This window comes from Ursus maritimus, unplaced genomic scaffold (genome assembly GCF_017311325.1).
Source record: "Ursus maritimus isolate PB19 unplaced genomic scaffold, ASM1731132v1 scaffold_7, whole genome shotgun sequence".
Taxonomy (NCBI): domain Eukaryota; kingdom Metazoa; phylum Chordata; class Mammalia; order Carnivora; family Ursidae; genus Ursus; species Ursus maritimus.
This window is the reverse complement of record NW_024426885.1, coordinates 40,145,791-40,171,613: the sequence shown is the minus strand read 5'-3', so window position 1 is coordinate 40,171,613 and position 25,823 is coordinate 40,145,791. Positions and strand designations below refer to the sequence as shown.

Below are 25,823 nucleotides of genomic sequence, written 5' to 3'. Positions count from 1 at the left end.
AGTCCTGCTCGCGGACTCCTCTCTGGTGCTGGTCCCCATAAACTTCCTCCAGGCTAATCCCCACCTCACAGCCATTATGAGATAACCATGGTGTCGTCAGAAAGTCTGTAACACACACGTCATGGTTATTTTAAATTCTCCACCTTATTATGCCGAAATCTCTGCCATGTCTGAGTCTGGTTCTGAGGCGTGGCTAGAGCTGCCTGGAGCTGGGTATTTACGTTCTTTAGGTCAGTCAGGCTCCGATCATACTCCATTAGGTTGGGCTCTGAGGAAATAATTTCCTTTGACGTCAGGCCTTGTTAAGAACAGAACACTCGGGTCAAAACTGGTTCCTTTTCCTCTCCTCCCGCGGATATTTACTGCGGGAACCCAGCCAGGCTCCTGGAGGTAAATCGCACAATGTGGTGGGGTTCTTGCCTCGCGGGGTTGTCCACACCGAGCTGCCAGCAATTCACCAGCTACATTGCAGTTTCCCTCTGCGGGCTCTGGTTCCCACGGTGGCGTCCACATGCGAGTTTCTGCTGTAGTTGTGACTCCTCGTGCCTGCTTGTCTGTCTCCAATCCGGCAGGCAGTGGTTTGCCCTGCGTCCTCCCTTCTCTTATGGCTCCCAGAGGAGGGATCAATTTTTCAGTGGGTTCAGCTTGTACCTGTTCCTGGGACGGGGTGGTGACTTCCAAGCTCCTTCCACGGGCTTGGTTGTTCTCTTCAGGTGGTGTTTTGGTCTTGCTGTTTGGCATGTTTTCTCATTGTTGGTGGGAAGCCATGCATAATGTATTGGGTAACCAAAACTGAAGCGAGTTGCTCTTCGTTTGGGGTTTTATGTTAATCTGGCCAGGCGCCATGCTCGGATTAACACTGATGGTAACCGTAGGCACCAGACATTTCAGTTTTTCTGGCTTCCTTGTTTTTTTTTGTTTTTTTTTTTAGCTTTCTCAATGGTTTTGGGTTTCCCTAAGAACTCCTCCTTAAATAGAGCCTCTGCTTGCAGCTCCTTGGGCTGCGATGTGCTGTTACACTGGAGCCCAGCGATGCGCTGGCAAAGTGTGAGAAGGGAAAGCATTTTATAATCTTGTGATTAACTCTCAGGCTTTTTGTGGGCCTGAGTCCCCGGGCTATGACCCTCAGAAGTATGAAATAGGCCACGCCCTTTTTTTCTTCCTCCCCTGAGGTGAGAGGGAAGTCTAGATGAAGCTGGAGTTGGCTACCTACCTTCCCACCAGGTCACTATGGCTCTGCTAGGTGGTTTTGCTATGGAGAACATTTTGGTGATATTTCCCAGTGGTTACTTTTTCCTCCCCCCTGTCCAAAACACACAGGGATTTTTCTTGATTCTTTACCTTGAGAATCTGGCAAAGTTCCTGAAGGTAAAACCCACAAAAGCATGCCCCTCTCACTGGCTGATTCTGGGACCCCAGGAGTTTCTCACTCTCAAGCTAATCCACAGCCCGCCTCCAGCAGGTAGTCAAATTTAGCACATCAGTGTTCGTGCCAGATCATGATTCCAGTGGCTTCTGTTCCAGGTAAACTGATCTTGGCTATTATTTTCTGAATTCCCCAATGTCTCCAGATTTGAGGTGGTGGTTTGCCCTGGGACCTCAATTTTCTGATGAGTCTAAGAAAAGTCATTGATATTAAGTTCATTTACATTTTTCCTTGTTGTATGAGTGGAAATGACAATTTCCAAGCTTTTTCCATGTCAAATTTTATAGCTGCTGCAGAATAATTATTCTTTTTCAAACAACTCCTACTGTACCTCCCATCCTCCTGTCCCTAGGGGCTCCTGTCCCTCCATGTCCCAGGGGCCCATGATCTACAGAAGACTTGAAAGAACAGCTTCCTTCAGATCCCGCCATTAGACTGTAACAAGTGATGAATGAGCTCCAGGAAGTGGGCATTTTTATCAGTTTTGTTACCTGCTGTATCCCCAGTGCCTGGAACAGTGCCTGGCACAGTGACTGTGTCCTGAGTGACTAAATGAACTATCAACCTTTTGTTAGAGAACCCTTGAGTGAACTTCCCAGGTGTGGCCACCTTTGATGGCCTCAGCTAGCTTTCATCTCTATGACGGTCTGACTGTCTCTGGGACCCTCAGTTGACTGGTATTGGGTTAACATTCCCTGAACACTGGAGAAATAAGACAGGGTGCCTGGTTCCAAGTAGAGGGTCCTTGTGCCCAGTCTCCATCAGGCACAAATTGATCATTCCACTTTCTTTTTTAAAAAATTGCCAAAGGCAACAGCTCAGAGCCAGAGATTAATAGTAGAATCCAATGGTTTGTCTGGACAGGAATTCTTATTCATTCAGGAATTACCCTGTGCCCTTCTTTGAACTCTTTGTTTTTTATTAGATACGTAATCCTTATAAAGTTTCTGTGATGTGAGCTCTCATGATCTCCCTTCTATAGTGAGGAACCCAAACAAAAAGACTATATAACTTGAATAAGCTCACAGAGTAAGTGTTGGACCTCGGATCTACATCCAGACTTGGCTTTCTCCAAAAACTAGTCTTATCTTTTCAGAATTGGGAAAATGATGTCAGCAGCAGGTGGGAGGGTTGACTTTCCCTGTGCACTGGTGAATTAACAGGAACTGGATCACAACATGGGGCAAAGAGGAGGAGGGAGCAGAGGTCTGGGTAGAGGAGGGAGGGCCATTGCTTAACTGAACACTGGGCAGAGCTGGTCTTCAGGATGCCTGACTCTTAGATGGCATTTAGGGCAGCTGTCTGAAGGTCAAGGCCATGGGCATCTATGTTCCCATGTTCATCTTCACTTTCCTCCCAGGTCACCAGGATGCTGCTTCCTCCTCTCCTTGTTTCTGGGGTCTCTGGCTGGCACTGATAGCCATCTAACGTGTTGAGAGAAGCCAGTTTGTACCATTAACCCAGTCCTACTGCAGGGAGCCGGATGGGCACGTTCCAGATGGGGGATTTGATGGCCATGGCCAAGGGTGTGGCCGATGTCCATAAAGGCAGAGGTACAGCTGTGAATGAGCACTAGAGATGGGTCAGCTCAGATCTGGGTTGAGTCCTGTCTCTGCCACTCACTGGCTGGGTGCCCTCAGGAGTCAAATTGCTTCCTGAATCTCAGCTTCTTTATCTGGCCAACAGGGGGAGCTGCTCTGCCCCCAGGAAGCTGGGGCAGCATCAAATGAAGACTGCAGGGGACGGGGAGCTGTGGGGTGCAGAAGGGCTGTGAGCCCTCTCTGCGGTCTGCTATTTTGCAATCATTCTCAGGGCCAAATCACTTCTCCCAGATGTGCAGGAACAGAAATCATCGTAAGAAAATGGCTCCCTAAGGAAAGCCTCTGACTCAGCCCCTACTTGGTTCAGTCGCTGGGGGTGGGTAAGTGTGGGCTTCCGCTTGGCTCCCCAGTGGGCAGTGTGTCTGGCAGAGCTTCTGTCTAGACATTCACTAGGGGCTCTGCCCAGCCTCTCCTGAGCCTCCTTGTTCCCGGGGCACAGATGCCTCCAGCCTGCCAGCTCGGAGCCCAGGAAAACAAGAGGGCTCCTTCCCGATGTTATGGGCTGTATCCCCTCCTAAAATTGAAGTCCTAAGCCCCGGCCTTTCACAATGTGACTGTATTTGGAGGTAAGGTTATTAAAGAGGTAATTAAGTTAAAATGAAGTCATTAGGTCAGGTCCTAAATCCAACGTAACTGGTTAGAAGAAGAAATTAGGACACAGACACCCACAGAGAAGGACATGTGAAGACACAGGGAGAAGACGCCAGCTGCAAGCTAAGGGGAGAGGCCTCCAAAGAAACTAACCTTGCCGATACCTTGATCTCAGACTTCTAGCCCACAGAGCTAGAAGAAAATAAATTTCTCTTGTTTAAGCCACTCAGCCTGGGACACTTTGTTATGGCAGCTAGAGCAAACCAGCATGCCTGGCTTTCCTCCTCACAGTGAGTCAGGGTGAGGCAGAGACGCCATGAGAGACAGGCGCAGGGACGGACTGGTTGCCCAATCAAGGCCAGGAGGCAGCAGTAACAATTATAAATATACACACACACGAAGAGTCTTAAATCATATGAGGCAAAAACTGACAGCAGACGATTGAATAATAAGAACTGGAGATTTCATATCTTTCTCAGTAATTGATAGAACAATTAGACAGAGCATCAGCAATGATCTAGAAGGCCCGAGCAACATGATCAACCAATCTGACCTAATTGCTATGTATTGGACACTCCTTATTATGGGTGCAGAATATACATTATTTTCATGTACGTACGGAATGTTGCTCAGGATAGGTCATATGCTAGGCCATAAAACGAGAAACCAACCAAAATGTACATCCATGTAATTGAAGCATCATTCAGCTAAAAAGGAACAAACCACTGATACACACAGGACCACGAATGAAGCTCAAAGACTTCAGGCTGAGTGAAGGACTTCTGATACAAAAGACTACATAGTAGTGGGGCGCCTGGGTAGCGCAGTCATTGAGCGTCTGCCTTCGGCTCAGGGCGTGATCCCAGAGTTATGGGATCGAGCCCCGCATCGGGCTCCTCTGCTGGGAGCCTGCTTCTTCCTCTCCCACTCCCCCTGCTGTGTTCCCTCTCTCGCTGGCTGTCTCTCTGTCACATAAATAAATAAAATCTTAAAAAAAAAAAAAGACTACATAATACAGGATTCCATTTCCATATCTAGAAAAGGCAAATTTATAAAGACAAATGGCAGATCCATGGTTTCCTTGGGCTGGAGTGGGAGTAGGGATTAATTGCAAATGTGCACCATGGAATTTTTTTGGGTGATAGAAATGTCCTAAACTTGGATTATGGTGATGGTTGTACAATTCTACAAATATACTAAAAATCATGGAATTGTACATTTAGAATGGGTGAATTTTATCATACATAAGCTACACCTCCATAAAGCCGTTAAATACATATGAGGGGCACCTGGGTGGCACAGTTGGTTAAGTGTCCATCTCTTGGTTTTGGCTCAGATCGTGATCTCGGGGTCGTGAGACTGAGCCCCACGTCAGGCTCTCCACTCAGCACAGAGTCTACTTAAATTTCTTCCTCCCTTCCCCCTGCCCTTTCCCCCTGTGCTTTCTCTTTCTCTCTGTCTCTAAAATAAAGAAATAAATCTTTAAAAAATAAATAAATCCACCCATACTTATATGAGATAACAAATGATGTGAAGAAAAATAGGCAGTGAAGAAGGGTAGGAAGGTCACAGTGGTTTGCAAATAGTGCAGTCATCCGTGGCATTTGCCAAATACTTTCAAATTCCCCTTCTAGGCACATGGTAGGATGACACTTCCTGGACTCCTTATGGGTAGTTGGACAGTGAGTTGACAATGAGTGTGACGTGCGGGACTTCCAGACCGAGGATTCCATTGCTCACCCGGGATCTTTCTAGAGCTCAGTCTCTCCCTTGACCCCCTGGCCTGGCCACCAGCACCACGTACATGATTGTTTCATCAGCCTGGGTGTTTGAGTCACTGCGATGGACAGGTGACCCATGACTCAGTTACTGCATGACCTACCCTACTGGGACGCAGACAGGTGGTCAGGGAAAGCCTCAAAAGATGGGAAAAGTCCGAGGGAGGTCAGTTTGTGAGTCAGGTGGGTGTCTGGGGGGAAAGGGTACTCCGGAGAGAGGACAGAGCACGTGCAAAGACCTGGGGCATTGGAGGAAGAGCAAGGAAGCCGGTGTTGCTGGTGCTCAGCAAGTGGGGGGCAGGGGAGATGATGTGTGACGCGTAACGGTGAGTCAGCTGGAGAAATCCACCGGGATGTGCTCAGCGAGTGCTGCTCCTCTAGGCTTTAAGAGCCTTGTTCCAGCTGCAATATTGGGAGGAGATGGATAGGCCGGAGGTAGAATCAGGAAGACCAGTAAGGAGGTCTTTGTAAGAATCTAGGTGAGAGCTGCCTTCACACTCTGCCACCGCATCATTCTTCCTATAAAAAATTCTTTTCTCCCCCAGCTTTATTAGGATATAATTGACATCCAGCACTCTATAAGTTTAAGGTACACAGCATATAATTTGATTTACATCTATTGTGAAATGATGACCACAATCCATTTAGTTAATATCTGCCATCTCATGTAGGTACAAAAAAAAAAAAAAAAAAAGAGAGAGAGAAAAAGAAAAAAAATACTTTTTTTCCTTGTGATGGTAACCCTCAGGATCGCCTCTCTTAACTTCGAAGTGTATCTTACAGCAGTGTTCATAGACTCACCGTGCTGTGCACACCACTCCTCTGTGGGACTTGCTTATCTTACAACTGGACATTTGTACACTTTGACTGTTTTCCACCAATTCCCCCTCCCCCTGCCCCACTTCCAGTAACCACAGATCTGATCTATTTTTCTTTCTTTTTTAACTTGGAAGTGTAGTTGACATATGATGTTGTAAGTTTCAGGTGTCCTATAAATCTGATCCAATTAGTCCTACACTTAAAACTTTCAACAGCTCCGTATTGAGCATGAAAAAGAGTCCACGTTTCTCAACATGGCATCAACCTACCTCCCCTGCACCACCCACCACTTCCCTTTCTATGATTTCGGTTCCCCTGTCTCTGAGTCTCCTATTCTCCCACACACTCGCCTCCCCACCTGGGTCCATGTGGTTTCCTCATGTCCCTGCCATCCACAGCAGGGAGGGGAGAGGAGATGTTCCAGAGAAAGACCACTTGAGAGAAGCCAGAGCTGGGAGGGCGCTGGGGTAGGGTGTGAGGGAGGATGTCCAGTCCAAGCTGCCCCCTGGTCTTGGTCCTGGAGGTTAGCTTGTGGGCCAAGGAGCTGGGGTTCTGAATGGATGATTGGACTCAGAGTGGCTTCTCCTTCCTTCTGGACTCTCTGGCCCAGTGTGGGCAGAGGTTACCCTCTTTCTGCCCACCATGATTCAGACCTGGCTACTCATGGTGGGAAGTACCCAGGAGGGTCAGCTAACCGGGTGAAGCCCCCAGCCCTTGGGAGAGAACCGGGCAGGCCAGTGGGCAGCAGCAGCGTGGGAAGCTGGTGAGCCAGGAGGCTGGAACTGGTCTGAACGGGCAGGATCGTGCCACAGGAAAAGCTTACAAGGGTGAGAGTTTTAGCCAGCTCTCATTTAGTCTCTCCCCGAATGAGAGACCAAAGTGCTGGCTGGCCTCTGGCTTCCTGCTACGTGGCAGGTCCCTGACTCAACAAAACTCTGGGCAGAGTGAAGAGATGAAGTACAGCACCACAGTGTAACCCCGAAGGATCTCCCACCTGCCCCAATTCCCTGGAAATATCCGTTCAAAGCGAGCTCACGTTCCCAAATGACTTCCTCCAGAATCTATGGTGAGAGAGAGGAGAGAAGAGGGAGAGTCAGAGAGACAGACAGAGGGACAGAAAGATGGAAAGAGAGAAATCAAGAGAGGAAGAGAGACAGCACAGCTGACCCAGAGAGACCAAGGATGGGGAGGAGAACCCACTTGCCCGGTGCTGGCTGCCTTTCCTATTTTCAGAGCCTTCTGTAGAACAGCATGGCTGGCCCGTTGTTATAAAGCTGCCAAGCTGTTTGTGGTCAGATAATGATTTTAAAGTTAATTAAGTCTGAAGGAATGAAGTACAGATGCCTGCTACCATGTGATCAATCTCAGACACGTCACTCTGAGCCAAAGATTTCAGACACAAAAGGACACACGCCATGTGGTTGCATTTGTATGAACTACCCAGAGTAGGTAAGTCCTAGGGACAGAAAGCAGATCGGTGGGTGCCAGGGCTGGGGGAGGTGGGGAGCCACTGCTCAGTGGGTATGGGATTTTCTTTCGGGGTGGCGAACATGCTTTGGGACTAGAGAGAGGGGGCAGTTGCACAACATCGTCAAGGTACGAATCACTGCGGAAGTAATGGCTTGCTTTCAAATGGTTAATTGGGTTACGTGAATTTCACTGCCCTTAAAAATGTAATTCAACCAACTTCTTTAAATTCAGGTATCTCATGCAATATCTCATTCGTCTTTTCCTTAAAGAATTAGCATCTGTACTAATTAGCATCTGTCCCGAAGCCAGGAGATGGGGGGTGGGGGTGGAGGCGGGTGGGTATCTGCTATACTGTGAAAATCTGGTGGCCCAGAAGCTTCCACAAAAGCAAGTGACTTTTCCTTTCAAATCAGATGATGCTATAAACCCAACTGAGGGGAAAATATCTGATGATTTCACAGACCCTTAATGCATTAGACCTGACCAGAATTAAAGGCTGATTTCAGCAGCTCCCCACCCCTACTACAGAAAGGGAGATTCAGGAGATGACACATTCTGAGAGGTTTCCTGTAGCATGTGTCCAGCTCTGCGTCAGATCCAGGCCACCTGGCTTTGTGAACCCAGAGCTTGAGTCCTCATCCCTACACACTCAGACCACAGCAAGGGCCGCTGTGTGCCATCTGAGGCCTCCCCAGCCTGGGTCGGGTGGTTCCGGGCCCTGGGCGCATGGGAGGTTCACCTGGGAACTGAAAAATATGCTGATGTCTGGAACCCACTCCAGACCAGTCTCCAAGTATCTAAAAATACCTGGGGATTTTTAAAAGCTCCTTCAGGATTCTAACGTCGAGCTAGGTTGAAGACCACTGTCTGTGTTTCTTCCTCTGGTATCTGGAATTTCAATCATCCTCGGAAATTGTCCAGGTCCAGAGAACAGGAAACACCACGGCACAACCCCCCAGCCAGCATCTGTGTGATCCCCCAACAAGCAGCTGCACGACCACCCACGCAGCAGCTGCACGTGACCCACCCCGAGGGATGTCCCACCGTGCCTCGGTGACCTCCTGGCACTTCACTGAGGGCTACTGCATCAACTCCCTGGCCGGACCGCTTCCAAGCAGGATACGGGGCTGCTGTAGGATGCACCCCATTCCCCGTGAAGGACCTGCCTCTTGTCCCCATAGTCTCTGGGCACAGTGGTCTTTCCAGACGCTGACTGTCATCAGAGCCCTGAGTCACTGGACTCAAATCCCTGCAACAAGTATGGTCATGTTGAAGGCTCTGTGTTTCAGGCAGACCCAGAACAGCTCCCAAGTTCAGGGGTGAGGGCTGTGGGCACCATCAGCCAGTGCCCAGGCCCTGACCACCGATGATGCCCCTTGACGCTTCCAGCCTGCGGGACCAAGACAGCTCCTTGAGTGACCCCATCTCTCAGCCTCAAGTGACCCCCATCTCGCAAGCAAGAAGCCAAGAGCAAAGGTAATCATACTCCACATAGAATAAAATAAAATTCTTACCGAAATATCTGGCTGCAAATGTTCTTCTTTTGCTGGAAGCTGTCGGCAGCATAATGAAGCTGGCAGACTATGTGCAAATTTCTTGTGTATCCTTTTTATAAAGAACCAACCACATCCTCAAGCAGACAAGCTAATTCCTGTTTTCCAGTAACAGGAGATCAGCATCTATAGAAAAGAAATATATTTAGAATGCCCTTTATCTGGTGTTTTCTTGGATTTCACACAAGAAGGCTTGCTGTGAGGAATTCGTCCCTCAAATACAAGTGGGCCCAGGCATCTTGGAATGGCCTTGGGCAAGTCACGGGACGCCTAGGTATCAGTTCCTCATCTGTAAAATGGGAACAATAATGACAACTGCCTCTCCGGGCAAGCAGAAGATCAACAAGACAAGGGAGGCTGTGAAACAGCAAAGCCCTTCACACGTCAGTTCCCACACAGCCTAGAAAGTGGCCACAATGCCCTGCAAGTACGCAGAGACTGCCAGGATGCTGTCTGACTCCCATCTGGTGTGTGCCAGAGTCCTGCTAGCGGGGAGACCGAGGACATGGTCCCCACGGCCGCATGGAGAGACGAAGCCCCCACAGCAGCCAGCGGCAGACCCTCAGCCTCGTACTCTGGCTGCTCATGGTGCAGCTTTTTGTTCCATTGCTAGAAAATTCAGCACCATCCCTGCATCACTTCAGGTGTGGGAAATTGAAAAGGAAATCCCAATTAGGAAACAGCCAAGTGACATTTAGGCAGCCATCAATGTCATTGACATTGTGGTCTTGGCCATTTCAGGGAAAGGCAGTTCCCAGGGGGCGGTGCTGTTCCATTTAAATACATATGGAGCTTACAGAGGCCAGGAGCAACCCCTGGGAGGACAGCCCCCAGAATGTTCTTCCTACTCCCCTTCTTGTCTTCTCTGATCCCGTCTCTGCAGTATTGCACGTGTAGTGTGTTCGTGATCGCAGAACCGATCCCTGCCATGCAGGTAAAACAAGCATTGGCCAGCACTCGGTGTGGGCAGGTCCCTTCCCCCGTAGGCTGCAGGAAAGCAGGGACTCAGGCTGCCACCGCCACATGAGGTGGAGGCGGGGCTGTGGGCTGCTGGGCCGGGCAGCACTGTCCTAGGCTGCAGGGGGGCCAGCCTTGGCCATCTGCGGACAGTTCCAGCTGCTGGCATCCCTGAGGGGTGCACGGGGCCAGTACAGAGGAATCGCCCAGTGGTGCCTCTGGGGAGTGACCTGGGACAGCTGGCCGCCAAAGAAACCACACTGTTCGAAGACAGCAGCAAAGCCCCAAACCAGAGGCTGGGGTGGAGCCCAGCCCAGGGGCTACAGGAGCAGTGTAGCAAGCAGAGAACTCTGGAGCTGGGACAGACTCAAGGACCTTTAGGGACCCAGAGTGACATCTCTCTGTATTCTCCAAGCACACAGGGCTAGGAGGGGAATAAAGAGTGATAGGTAGAAGCCCTTCCTATGACCTTGTGTAATAGGGGCTTTAGAATTGAAAACTCTGTGTCTGTGTCCAGGCTTTTCCTTTTTCTAGTAGTGTGAATCTGGACATGCTACTGAGATAGGGCTACCAGAAATAGCAAATACAAATACAGAATGCCCAGTTATGTTTTTAGTGCAAGTGTGTTCCAAATATTGCATGGCACATAGTATCTAGTATAAAGGTATTCATTGTTGGTCTGAAATTCAGATTTAACGGACTATTCTGTATTTTATCTGGCAACCTTATGCTTATACCTTCTGAGTATCCATTTTATCTTTGGTCAAAAGAAAGATAATCAGGTAAGAAACTTTCAGTTGCTGGAAACAAAAAGGACAACTGAAATTGTCTTAAAACATAAGGGGGGATATTTTGGATCCTTTAGTGGTAAAGACCTCATCATATGGACTTCAGACCTGGCTGGATCCAGCAGCCGATAATGTCAACCAAGTCTGGTTCCCTCCCACCCTCCCCTGTTTGCTTCCTGGGTGTCTGTTTCATCCACATCAAGGTTTCCTAATTATTAAAAAATGCTGAATGCCATCTTTGGGAGCTAATATTTTCTCCTTTGTGTCTAATAGGAAGAGAACGTATCTTTTGGTGTTTCTCTCAGAAATGCTGGGAAGCTTCTCTTCCCTACCTTCCCAAATATCTCTTGCCTTATGGCTTTGACTGGGCAACCAAATCCATCCTTGAACCAGTCCTGATGGCTGGGGAATGAGATGTATGTACTGGCTAAACCAACCTGGTCTCATCCCAGGAGCTGGGTGGACTGGGCTGGTATAGGAAAGAGGTAGATGCTGGAATAGATGTCAGAGCCCTGTGACCAAAGTGGGGAGCCGGCTCCAAATACAGTGCCCACAGCAGACTGCTCTAAGGATAAGATAGATGAGACTGACCTCAGGTGTGTGTGTGTGTGCACATGTGTGTGTATGTGTGTGTAAAATGTTAGCTTTTCCCCTTGGACATGATCACTCTTACTTTCTTTCTCAGCCCCTACCTTTCTCCCGGCCAGATGTATGACCCAATCTCCACTCTGCTATCACAGAGCAAAGAGGCCTCCCTGGGAACCAGTGTGCTGGGCCTCTGTCCTGGCTCTGCCATGTGCCCTTAGCAGGTCTCTGCCCCTCAATGGCCCCCATTTACATCATGGGGGTAGTGCATGTGTGTACGGGTGTGGGGAGCGTGATTGTACCAGGAGGGCTCTGGTTCGAGGAGTGACCTTTGCAGACCTCAGCCTGCAGTGAGAATGACAAGGCTCTAGGGCATGGGCTTCTGCTGTGGGGAAAACAAGGGTGGAAGGAAAGATATGGTGGGCCTTGCTTGTCAGCCGCAGGGAGAGGGGAAGCAACCTCAGGGGCAGAGGAGACAGGAGAACTGCTCTCCAAGCACCCAGCCTAGCCCTCCCCTTATCTTCACTCATCTTTCTTGGCAGCAGTGTTCAAGGGCAAGCCACATCCCAGGTAAGCCCAGAGGAGTTGGGGCACTGCTCCCAGTGCCTAGCAGCGCCCAGCCAGGTAGTCGTGGGGAGCCAGGGGATGACTCAGCCAGGAGCAGCTTGACTGGCACCAGCCACACGGCCAACGGGCTCACTGTGGGAGAGCGTGCTGGGAGCACCAGGTCTCCTGGCCTCAGGCCAGTGTGCCCTGCACGGGGCGTGCCCCGACCCACAGGCATTACGCACAATGACGACCAGCTCTCAGTAGGCTGGCTGTGGAGCAGACTTGTTAACCTGACAGTTTACCGGGTGAATATTTCAGCGGACTCGTGGGTCACCCCAGCACAGTTTAGCGTTGTGGAGGCGGAACCTTCAAACCCACGGTGCTCGAGGCTCACTGCCACCCCATCCCTCTAGGGTGGCCGAAGGGTCCCGCTGTGCGGCACTGGCCCGGCACGTGTTCACCCTGTGGCCCCTCGTTCATCCCCGGCAGCCTCACGCTGCGCCTGCGTGGGAGCCATGCCAACGAGCGCCCACCACCCGGCGGGCATCCGGACGTCCAGGAAAGCTGCCTGGGTGCTGCCCGCTGGGGTCTGCTCACCTGGGACCCGGGGCCGGACACCGCCGTCTCCGCCGCCCAGAGCCGGCCTGGGATCCTTCCTCGGACACCGCCTGGGAGCCATCCTCGGGCTCCCTGCCCCCTCTGTTCACCCAGTGGCGGTGGCCTTGGCCCTGCCCCCTGTCCCCCATGTGACGAGTGGGCAGGGGAGGCGGGCAGGACCAGGAGGAAGCTGCCCGGGCCCAACATCATCAGTCAGATGCAGGCTCCCTGGCTCCTCGGTGCCTCTGGGGACGTTGTGTTGATGGCAGTCCTTGGCCTGCTAAGAGCCTGCGGCTGCCCCGCCTGAAGAAGCCTTGCCTGCCAGGCTAACTTCTGCCAGGAGGGGCTGCGGCAGGCCGGCGGAAGCCCGCCTGGAGTTCGACTTGGTGCAGAGCGCCCCCTGGCGGGCACCAGCGCACACCGCCTCGCACACCGGGGGACCGTGGCCTTCCTCGCAGACCCAGCTCAGGGGCTCCCAGCCTGGGTCGGCCAGCTCCCACCCTCCCCACCCTCGCCTGTAGCCTCACCTTTCCTGGTGCCACATGTGGCTGGGAGGGTGTGTAGGATTCCTGGGGATTTCCACACTGGGTCTTCCTGAATTCTGCCCAGCGGGCCAGTCTTGTATCTTCAGTCTGGGCAGGAAGGTGGGGCTGCAGGCCATTAGCAGGGCAGGAGCCCTGTTCAGGTTGGGCGGGGGGATCTGAACCAGTTCCCAAAGAACCAGCATCGCTTAAATCTCCCCACTTGGGCAACTGAGGTCAGAAATGTTCAGTGAATCTCCCAAGAAGACAGATTTCAAGTGGTATTGCTGAGATTTGAAACCAAGGCCAAGGACAGAAACAGGAGGGTAGCCTTCATTGACCTGGCCTTCCAGTGGCTCTGGTGGGCAGTCCCCTTCTGTGAGGGTGTGCCAGCTCCCCTTCCCCTGGACTCAGTGTGGCCCTTTGCTCTTGTCCTCCTGACCAAAGCAGGGTGGCTGGCCACGGACTGGAAACCTTAGAAAGTCTGATTTGGCATCTGGGCAGAGCTGGGGCTGGGATGGAGTCTGGGTCAGTCCAGTCTCAGGAAGATGATGATGGCAGAGGCAGGCCCATCATCTACCCTAAGCACTGCCCTTGGAGTTCCCTGGGAGTAGAGCGGGTGGGCCGTGGTGGGGAGTAGTTGCTGGCAGAGGCAAAGAGGCACGCAGCCTGGCACAGGGCCAGAGCTCAGGGCTTGTGAGAAGCAAGGTGTAGTGTATTGTTCTTGGACCCCGTCCATCCCCATGGCTACCGTGGGCATGATGGCAAAGCAGCAGGCTAGGCCTCCTTGGGCATGCACTATGGAGGGCTATGACCTCGCTCCTGGCTTGCTGGGGGAGGGGTGGGCGCTGTAACAGAGGGCGCAGAAGCACTGGAGTCCGGCAAAGGTGGTTTTGACTCCTGCCTGGACATCTTTTAGCTGGGTCACTGGTAAGTTACACTGCCTCTCTGAGTCCCGTTCCCCATCACGGCAGTGGGGATTGAGGGAGGTAAGCCGCTCCAAGAACCTGGCTAAGTGCTCTGGACCTGTCCTAATGGCCATAATGCAGCTGCACTTAACAGGGGCCCAGGAAGGGTTGTTTCCTCCGTCGTCAGCTGCGGCATTAGCTAGGGCTAGTGTTTGGTTCTCGAACCGGGTCTCCTGCACATTTTATACGTTCTGCACTTGAATTTACATTACACATTAAAGAGTGAGCCATTTTTATAAGGTGGGATGACCACCTTATAATCAAACACTCCTAGGTGATGTCAGGACCTGAGTTTTCATTTGTACTTAACACAATTGACAGCAAGTGGCAGAGAACGTGCCTATCTTTAATGTTTCTGTTGGGCTCTGGTGCCCTTGGTCTTGGGAGCCAGCAGTCATACTATGGCTGCCTCTTGGGCTTTTTTCTGGGGCCAGGAGATGGAGTAGGAACCCTCAGTCCTAGCCAGAAGCCTGTCACCATCCATGGGCTGACTAGCTTCTGTGAAGTTAGGGTCCTGGGAAAGGGAAGTCCCCAGAAATCATGGTGGTCACAATGACCCTCTAGAAGCTTCTTATCAATGAGCTACTGAACCCCAGCAGTCACAAATTCAGCCAGAACCACTCTGTAGATCACATTGCATTAAGAAACCTTAGGAGACATTTTGTTTGTTTTTACATAGCAAAGTTTTATTTTCCCTAGTTGTTGAAAGTTATAAACATTGGAAGGATATATATTATTTTATGCATATAAATATTTAATTTGATGCTGGAGTCAGGGGATTGTTTCCCCTTTCTTTTGAAGAGGGCTTACCATTGTTGAATAGAAGAAGCACTGAACTAGTTAGTATAGATAGAGCAAGGGGTGCGTGGGTGGCTCTGTTGGTTAAGTGTCCAGCTCTTGATTTCGACTCAGGTCATGATCTCAGGGTCATGGACTCGGGGCCTGGAGTCTGCTAAAGATTGTCTCTTTCTCTCTCTTCCTCTTCCCCTCCCTCTTCCTTCTCCCCCACCCCTGACTGGCACACTCTCACTCAAAAAATGTATGTATGTAGAGCAACCCTGGCTGTAATTGGCAATTGTGGCCACACGATGGTGCTCTCAGAACACTACTTACAAGTGCGTGCGTGTGTGTGTGTGTGTGTGTGTGTGTGTGTGTGTGTGTGTTTTCAGCAGCACACTGTCATTTCCGAGCAAGCCCTTCTGAGGTGGGGCTCTGTAGGCCTGAGGGCGGTCAGAGGAGTGACTTGAGAAGCACCCATGGGAAACACACACTTCTGGGCAATTCAAGGCTGGGACAAGGGTGAGGCAAGTGAGGCGAGCCAGGTGCAAATCTGAAGGAGGGCAAGCAGTCCAGGACCTGGCCTACTGGGCTGAGATGAATGGCACAAGCCCTGGGGAACGGCCCCCTAAGTCCTCAGGAGAGAGGAAGATGCTTTGATTATGACCCTGGTCAGGTAGGACCCAGAGAGTGTGGCCAACATAATCAGATGCACATTCTGGGGGAGGGTTAAGAGGAATGGGCAAGGTGCTGCTCATTGGCAGTCCCGCTCTGAGTCAGAGGTGAGTGTGAGCGTGGCGGCCAGCCACAGAGAGGCCGGCGGGATGAGGAAGCCGAGTGGAGCATCACCCTGGAGGCTGCCCACCTGTCCGCAGCTCAGGCTTGCCGTGGCCTTTGGTGGCCCCTGCCCACGGCAGCTGCCCCTGAGGTAGAAGAGGCCACAGTGCAGCAGCTGGACTCCAACAGAGCCGTGGAGGGCCTGGTGCCTGCGGCAGGTGTGTCTCTGCCCAGGTCCGGGTCCTTAGTATTACTAGTGACACCGAGAGAGTCAATGCGGCCTGCAGTGTGGCCTCTGGAAGCCAACAGAAAGAGCTGACCTGCAAAGAAGGGTCCCAAGTGTACAGGTGGACGAAGAAGTCAGCAGATGTTGTGGTCAGTCTAAGTCATCATTGTCTATAAAAGAAATGAGAGTAATGAATGAAGACAGGGGCGTGACTACTACTGAATATAAGAACATGGAAGAGAAGAATGGGGCAGAATTAGAACCTCCAGACTCCTGGGTCCTTCCTTGGGGCTTGAACGTTGTCTCATAGAGATATAATGGGAGCCATACATGCAATTAAATTTTTTCTAGTAGTCACATGGAAAAAGGCAGAGGAAATCGCTTAATAATATAATTTCTCTAATACAACATATCAAAATATGATACAGTTGGCTCTTGAATGATGTGGGGGCTCAGGGTGCTGAACCTCTGCCATCATCATCTTCCTGAGACTGAACTGACCCAGACTCCATCGCAGCCCCAGATGCCAAATCAGACTTTCTAAGGTTTCCAGTCCGTGGCCAGCCACCCTGCTTTGATCAGGAGGACAAGAGCAAAGGGCCACACTGAGTCCAGGGGAAGGGGAGCTGGCACAGCCTCACAGAAGGGGACTGCCCACCAGAGCCACTGGAAGGCCAGGTCAATGAAGGCTACCCTCCTGTTTCTGTCCTTGGCCTTGGTTTCAAATCTCAGCAATACCACTTGAAATCTGTCTCCTTGGGAGATTCACTGAACATTTCTGACCTCAGGTGCCCAAGTGGGGAGATTTAAGATTTAAATTCCGCTTTTGACTCCCACAGAACTTAACTGCTAATACCTATTGCTGATTGAAAGCCTTGCTGATAACAGTTGATCCGCACATATTTTGTATTCTATATGTATCATCTACCGTATTCTTACGATCAAGGGAGCTAGAGAAAGGAAAATTTTATTAAGAAAATCTTAAGGAAGAGAAAATCCATTTATAATACTGTACTACTGTATTTATCAAGAAACTCATGTTATTCAAAGGTCAACTGTCATTTCAACATGAAACCAGTATAAGTACTATCAATGAAAAATTTTATATTCTTTTTATACTAAGCCTTCCAAATCTGGTGTGTATTTTAACATTTATACCACATCTCATTTGGATGCTAAATTTCCACTGGACTATTTCACCTGTATTTAGATTTCACAAGATTTGGAGTCAAAAAAGACAATTCACCTACCCAAATTTTTCCAAGCATATGTAAAAGCTTTCCAACAACTAGATTGTGTATCGATTTTTAAATCAAAATGAAAATTAATTAAAATGAATAATTTAATTGTCTGTTGATCCCATTTCAAATGTTCAATAGCCAGAGGTGGCTGGAAGCCCTGCTATAATGCACAGTTCAGCTCTAGACTTTTTCTTTAATTAATTAATTACTTAATTAAATTTAAATATTGTTACTTACATACAGTGCAATATTGGTTTCAAGAGTAGAATTCAGTGATTCGTCACTTACCTACAACACCCAGGCTCATCACAACCAGTGTCCCCTTTTAATATCCATCACCCATCTAGCCCATCCCCCACTCACCTCCCTCCATCAACTAGCTCTAGACTTTTTAAGGTCAAGTATGTGTTAACATTTAAGAATACCAAGTAAAGAATAGAAATAGAATGTATAACTTCCAAACCAATAGAGGGAGATAAAGACCAAACCAAAACCAAAACCAAAAAATGCACCAAGAAATACTTCCTAAATTCAACAGAAGAAAGACAGGAAAAAAAAAAAAAAAAAAGAACTTAAAAGAAAAATCATGGTAAATAGAAACACAAAAGAAGGTTAAAAAAATAGGTATAAACATATCAGTAATCATAGTAAATGTGAACAGATTCGGCTCATATAGTAAAAAATAGAGGTTACTTAGGTTGAATTTTTAAAAAATCAAATTCTAGCTGTTTGCCAAGAGATATACCTAAAACATAAGAACACCGAAATATTGAAAATAAATGAACTGAATCTGATATACCCCCAAATAGGAGCTAAACGTGCTGTAGTGCTTGAAATAAGACAGAAGATGTACTGAGGAGAAGCTTTAATGAGGATAAAGTTTATTGTCACCACAAGATAATAAAGAGAACAATTCTTGGAGATACAAAAGTCTTGAACCTCTAAACACCTAAAAAAGCTTGAAAGGAAGAAAACAAGCAAACACGAACCTGTGACCTAATGAGGAGAATCTGACCAGTTTACAACCTTAGTGGACATTTTATGACAGCACTCTCAGAAACCAATAGAATAAGCAGAATTGAAAAAAATTAGTAGAGAAGTAAAGATTTTATTTTATTTCGTTAGTTGACAGAGAGAGAGAGAGTGAGAGAGCACAAGCAAGGGGAGAGGCAGAAGGAGAAGCAGGCTCCCTGCTCAGCAAGGAGCATGACGATGGGGCTTGATCTCAGGACCCTGGGATTATGGCCTGAGCTGAAGGCAGATGCTTAACTGGCTGAGCCACCCAGGTGCCTGAGAAGCAAAGATTTTTTTTTTAAAGATTTTATTTATTTATTCGACAGAGATAGAGACAGCCAGCGAGAGAGGGAACACAAGCAGGGGGAGTGGGAGAGGAAGAAGCAGGCTCCTAGCGGAGGAGCCTGATGTGGGGCTCGATCCCATAATGACGGGATCACGCCCTGAGCCGAAGGCAGACGCTTAACCGCTGTGCCACCCAGGCGCCCCAAGAAGCAAAGATTTTGAGCAACACAAGGAGCACGCTTGAAGTAATGGATATTCACAGAAGCCTTCGTGGAACATCGATAGAAACCGAGCGCATAGCCCAACACAAAAAAGGCACGACAGATCGACACTGAAGAATCGTTATTATTCACAGTTCTCCAACCTCTGTGCAATAAAATCAAGTATCAGTAAGAAAAAAGAGCTGAAAATAAAGGATGTGTATTGAACGCTAAAAAACTCATTGTTTGTTTATGTCTCAAAGCAGATATTGGAATGGAAATTACAGAATATTTAGAACCGCATGCAACACAAACAATGCGTTTTAAGACTCATCGTAGGTAGCTCGCTAACACCGTCCCTCAAAGGAAACGTATGGTGTTAAATGTGTATGATTAGAAAACAGGAAAGTTGAAAACTGAGCATGAGTTGAAGACATGAAACAAAGGCAGCATGTAATGACAGCTGTTGTTGTCGTGTTTGGTCTATCCAATTCAGCTCTGCGGGGGGTTGGAGAAATGGCTTGTCCGTGCGATGTACAAGTTCTAACTTCAGGACCTAGGCTCAGCCCTTTCCTTCTTGTACACTCTCCCAGTCATCTTATCCACTTCTACCATGTTTTAAGATACCCTCTAATGAGCCTCAAATTGATATTGACAGATAACACCCCTAAGTTATAGGCTTCCTTTTCTGGCTGCCCTGTTACCCTCACTGGTTGGCTTAACACATCCCACACTGGTGGCCCAGCCTGTCCCAAGCTTGCTCCTTTCTCCATGTCAATAAATGTTACCGCCCACACTAACTTTCAGCAAAATCCCAGGAGGTCATTCTTGATTTTACCTTCTGACCCATTCCATGAGGAAGGTTTACGGTTACTTCTGTTTCCAATGCATATCCCCAATCCAACCCTTTCTCTCTGTCCCCACTATTATCACCCTAGATGGGCCGCCACCACGTCTTGTCTGGCCTTATACAGGGACTTCCTCACTGGCTTCCACATGTGCCCCATCCCCCCCCCCCGGCCATTCTCCACATGGCAGTAAATAGTAAATTGGAGTGTGCCACTTCTCTGCTTAAAACACTTCACTCATCATGAAAGTCTCAAGTCCAAACTCCCCTCCAGATCTTAGAAGGTCTTCCCTGAGGGGTTCTTGCCTGTTTCTCCATGTCATCTTGGAGACACCCCCACCCCACCCCCTGCTCCACCCCTTACCAGCATTATGCTCTGGGCAAACCGGTCACTTAACTCCTTTCCTGTCCCAAAGCCTTTGCACCTGCTTCTCTCCTTGAAATCCTCCCCACCTACTCTGTCAATAACACCTTGACTTTGTTGAATAAACAAATACATACTTATCTGTTAACATAGGAATTTTTTTTAAAATCCTTATTACATAGCCAAAGACCATGAGGCCCAGAGAGATTGAGTCTATTTTTTAAGGCATTTTTGACTATAAGAACATAAACCTAATGGTTCCAGCAAAACATTTGAGATGCTTTCTGGCTGGACCACCGTGGTCCACACACACATTACTGTGGCTAGGGCAGAGAATAATCTCATCTGATAGACCCTGGTCATGTGTCCATCCCACTGCTGAGGGGTGGGATCAACTCCCACCAATCCCCATGGAGAGAGGATAGGTGAAGAGAGGTTTCCTGAAGCAGCTATATTTGCAACAGCCCCAGAGAGAATGCATTCAACGTGGTGAAACAGGTGAGTAGTTAAACTGTGGTACATCGAATCCTACTCAGCAATAAAAAGGGATGAGCTTTTGATACACGTGGCAAGGTAGATGGATCACAAGGGTATTATGCCGAGAGAAAAAAAGCCAATCTCAAACAGTCATATACTGTATGATTCTATTTAGATAACATTCTCAAAATGACAAGATTGTATACATGAAGATCAGACTAGTGGTTGCCAGGGTTAGGGATGGAGGGGGCAGGAGGTGGGTGTGATTACAAAAGGGGTAGCACCAAGGAGATCTTTGTGGTGACGGAATAATTCTGTCTCTTGGCAGTTACAGAAATCTACCCATGTGATAAACTGTCACAGCATGATACACATTGTACCAATGTCAGTTTCCTGGTTCTGAGATGTAGCCAGTGGGGAAAACAGGGTAAAGGGTATGTGGGACTTCCCTGTAACATTTTTGCAACTTCCTATGAATCTATAATCATTTCAAAATACAAAGTTTAAAACATAGAATATTCACTAATAGCAACTGTATACATTCCGAATCTATTATGTATCTACATAGAAAGGTCTTCTTAGGAAGTTAAAACTTGCTAATATAGTCACTTTAAAAGATTTCTCTAAAAGATCAAAAGGCAAAAGGTATATGATAATTAATGAATATAAAATTGAAATAAAAACTCTTGGAACAAAACTAAATTTTTATTGTGGTTTAAAAAAATATAAATATAGGGGCGCCTGGGTGGCACAGCGGTTAAGCGTCTGCCTTCAGGTCAGGGCGTGATCCCGGCGTTATGGGGTCGAGCCCCACATCAGGCTCCTCCGCTAGGAGCCTGCTTCTTCCTCTCCCACTCCCCCTGCTTGTGTTCCCTCTCTCGCTGGCTGTGTCTCTCTCTGTCAAATAAATAAATAAAATCTTTAATAAAAAAAATTAAGAATAAATAAATATAAAAAATAAACTATTGGTAACTCCGGTGTTGATTGTCCATCCAGTGGCCACTGGGAAGCATCGGTGTCACACTTGTGTATATTATGTCTAGAGCTATGTCTATGTGTTTAGGAGTAAGTGAATTGTATAATGTTACAGAACATTTCCAAGCCGCTACATGGAAACACTGTGACTATTGCACGGATGTGCTGTGCCTGCGGGACGATGAATTTGAGCTCTAAGAGAAACAAGAAAATGGATGCTTGGCGCTGTTGGGAAATGAGATTTTGTTGTGGAGAATCTACCACTTTCAAGTGCTCTGCAAGGAAGGGTTTGAAAAGTTAAATAGATTTTTTAAATCATTTCTATATTAAGTCTCTCCCCACACAGCAGATGGTGGCCGTGCTGGCCCTGGCACAACATATAACATAAACCTGAACCTACAAACCAAATCCATGACATTTGCTTTTTCTCTTGAGGATGTAGGGCAAGCCATGTGGCTTCTGGACAGTGCTTAACATTTTTAATCAAGCATTTCCTCATGGCATTAAAAAGAACATCCGAAGGGCATATTCACGACCAAGTCATGTTATTTTAAAGTCCCCTAAAACAGGACACTTTCGATGATTTCTCCCATGCTGAGTGCACCTTCCTGCATAAAGGTTTGCTCTGCTCCTGCATATTATTTATCTTCCCACAATATTACATTATTTAAAAAAGGATTTGAGGCAGGTATGTGAAAAGCTTTTTCTGACTATTGGGTCATTTCCTTCAGATAGATTCACGGAGGGTAAATAAAATACTTCAAGTTTAGGGTTTTCTGCAAGAAACCTCTGGAAGGAAAAGACAATCGGTCTCCATGAGTGAGCGTCACATCCACCCATATTTAGAGCGATCATTCCCACATTTCATAGTTCTCCAGAAACACAGAGAGGTACTTCGGCAGAGGACCCAGCTATAATGACTTATAATGAAACTGCCCATAAATTTTCCCTTAAAACCTGAAGTGAACCTGTGGCTGAGGTTTGAGAATTCAAATGTGCTCTCCGGGCAGATACCTCGGTGGCTGTGAGCAGAAAGCAGAAGTGGCCTGCCTCCCTGCTTCTTCCCCTTGCATCAGAATCAGGCCAGCTCCTGCAAGAGCCCCGGTGGGGACAGCTTCCCAAGCTCTCCAGGCAAGCCCGGCAGCAGGTGGTCTTGGGGAGTTTGAGCCACGGGTCCTGCTGGTGGCTGGTGGTGGGGATGGGGGCTCCTCTCTGAAGGGGCAGATGTTGCCCCCTGGGCCTGCACACTGGCACAACCACGATATTTATAGAGTCTCACAACTGCCCCCTGAGCCTGGGGGGAGGGATCAGCAGCCTCTTTTTAGAAATGTGGGTGAAGGCACAGAGGAGTGATCTGCCCTGCAGCCCTGCTGTTTCCAGCGTTTGTTTCCCCATCACCAGAGCCAAGTCCTAGTTATCCTTGTGGTGAGTCCTCTAGCACCAACACCCCTTTTCCCCCTGGGACCACACTGGCCCTGGAGCATGGGAGGAGGAGACCTTTCCATAGTCTCCTGATTTCTTATGTGATGTGATGGTGAGGTCAGCAAGCCTGTGAGACGGTGGTGTGCTGGTAAGCCCTTAACAACCAGCTCTCAAAAATATGTCTGCCTGCCTGCCTATCTATCTATATCTATGTCTGTCTATCTATCTATCTATCTATCTATCTATCTATCTATCTATCTATCTATCATCTATCTATCATCTACCTATCTATCTACTATCTATCTACTATCTATCTATCTATCTATCTATCTATCTATCTATCTATCATCTATCATCTATCTACTATCTATCTATCATCTATCTACTATCTATCTATCTATCTATCTTCTATCATCTATCTATCTATCTGCTATCTATCTATCTATCTATCTATCTATCTATTATCTATTTCAGTTTATTATACATTTTACGATATAAAGCATGTGGAGCCCATAATTTACAAATAATAATAAAGCATACAATTCTCGACTGCAAATTCTTTTTTTTTTTAAAGATATTATTTATTTATTTGACAGAGATAGAGACAGCCAGCGAGAGAGGGAACACAAGCAGGGGGAGTGGGAGAGGAAGAAGCAGGCTCATAGCAGAGGAGCCTGATGCGGGGCTCGATCCCGGAACGCCGGGATCACGCCCTGAGCTGAAGGCAGACGCTTAACCGCTGTGCCACCCAGGCGCCCCTCGACTGCAAATTCTATTTAGTCAATTAGTTTTTATGGAATGCCGTTATTACTTTTTGCCCAATTTTTGAATCTGTAGCCAAACTAGACCGTCAATTTAACCATGATTTGACAAACGGAGTGGCGTCCTGATTCACAGCGCTTTACCCTGTAATTTATGGTCATTAAGTCTGATATGTAATTTACTGCTAAACTCTTTCTCAGATGATGTTCATTAACTGAAACCATTTTCAGCTTTCGTGCTACGTATGTCAGAACTTTCCTCAGTTGTCAACGGCTTGAGTGACTTTGTTGAACTGGATAATTGTTTTCGAACACCAAAAAAAGTATTTCCTCAAGTTTGTATGCTCTTGACAATGTGATGGCTATAGACACGGCCCGATTTAAATTTAATCTGTGTTAACAATTTCCCCACCACTTCCTTTTTTTTTTTTTTAAAAGATTTTATTTACTTATTTGACAGAGAGACAGCCAGCCAGCGAGAGAGGGAACACAAGCAGGGGGAGTGGGAGAGGAAGAAGCAGGCTCCCAGCAGAGGAGCCTGATGTGGGGCTCGATCCCAGAATGCCAGGATCATGCCCTGAGCCGAAGGCAGACGCTTAACGACTGAGCCACCCAGGCGCCCCTAACTTTAAGGTTTTAATGACACAAGAGTACTTTTCTTCTCTCTGGGTCAATCATGTTTCTTGATTCTACAATGAATATTGTGTGAAACCACATTACTGTCAATGCCGTTGATTAGTTTTCAAGTTTTTAGGACCAACCTATCGACAAAACAAGTAAGAGTCTCATAGTCCCCTAACACAAAGATTTTAAACCACAATGACATGAAAACAGTAAGAAAACTTAATAAGGGGATGAGAGAGGAAGTGTAACCAAGCTAGTATCTTTATCTTTCATAGCAACGAATACAGTCTTGATTTAGTAACGGAAGACTGCACGTACTATGAAAATCATGACAGTAACTGCCAGAAAGAAATAGAAGAACATGATGAACAAACTTGGAAAGGCACAGGTAGAAGAATAAACGACAAATACGATTACGAATCAGGAAGGAGTCTGAGAGAGGAAGAAGAAAATAAGGGAAGGAAGCAAATTTTCTTGTTTTTCATTTCTGAAGGTCAAAAGGTACCGTCTGAAATTAACCCTAAAATAGAATTATCAGTTAAAGTTGTAATGGTAACCATGAGCAGATCTGTAAAAAATCACTCTTAGTGATTATTTGGGCCAAGGTGAAAATAATCACAGGCAAAAGAGAAGCTAGTTTTTGTGTTTTTATAAGCTGAATTTTGCTTCCATGTGCAGGTATAGTTTTATAAGTGAAAAAAAAAAACACCCCACATCAGTATTAAAAAAGCGACTTCTGCTTCCTCATCCTGGACCCCGTTTACTTTGCAGTAGTCTTTTTTACAGCATATTTTGCTTTCGACCACATATGCAAATATCCTGCATTCACATTTCATCCCTATTCCCACTTTCCTTGGCTCTCCCCTTTCCCCCTTGCCAGCCAGGGGAATTCTCTCCTTACACTGAGAAGTGGTCACATTTTGTGCTTGTCTACACTCCAAATATTCACAATATGCTGAGCATTGCGTTTGGCCATAGGTACATTCTTATTATTTAAATCCCATTACCCTAAATGTATGTGTTGGAAAGGGAGGCTCAGGGGGCTTAGACACCTTACTCTGAGTGCTACAGTTTAATGGCTTACGTTGGCACATTCCTGTTCTTTGCAGCAAAGAATTAAGATAGTTAAACCAATATCAGCACGGGCACCTCCCAGGAAACGCCCCCAGGCAGAACTGTTGAGAAGTGAAGGGTGACCTGACCAGCCAGGTTACACACTTGTTCTATTTGACTCTCATGAAAGCAAAATCCATATGAAACTGTAATTTCTTCATTTTCAGATAAGGGGACAATCTCAGTGCAGTTAAATAATGGGCCTGAGCTCACCTCTCCCCACCTGCTTCTCCCCGCCCCCAACCACCTGCCTACAGGAACACGTGGTCAGTCCCTTCCTCTGATAGGTCTCCTGGCTGCCGGAAATGGTGCTCCCTGGAGGGAGGACAACAGGGTCCTGCAGCCTCCTCTCTGAGCACAGCGGCTCAGCGCCTCTGATGGGAACTGTGGCAGCCCTGCTCCCATCGCTGTTCAACGTGCAGAGCTCCCGCTGATCTCCTCCTGCTCTGCCGTTTCTGCAGGGCGCGTCCGGGAGCCACGCCTGAGTGGAGGCCCCAGGGCCCCCAGGCCAGCTGGC

General features: G+C 47.9%; 1 protein-coding gene across 4 annotated transcripts in view; it reads right to left on the bottom strand.

Annotated features, from left to right (window-relative positions):
- The window catches only part of ARHGAP22 (Rho GTPase activating protein 22), a 169,333-nt gene extending 156,480 nt beyond the window's left edge, over positions 1-12,853 (bottom strand). For 3 of the 4 annotated variants that reach the window (XM_040623827.1, XM_040623828.1, XM_040623829.1), the window contains exon 1: positions 9,200-9,266. In XM_040623827.1, the coding sequence (XP_040479761.1) occupies positions 9,200-9,251 (52 nt within the window). In that variant the 5' untranslated portion in view covers positions 9,252-9,266. Of the gene's footprint in view, positions 1-9,199; positions 9,365-12,714 lie in introns of those variants that run through there. The other variant, XM_040623830.1, reaches the window with a different exon arrangement.
- Between the last annotated feature and the right edge of the window lie 12,970 nt (positions 12,854-25,823).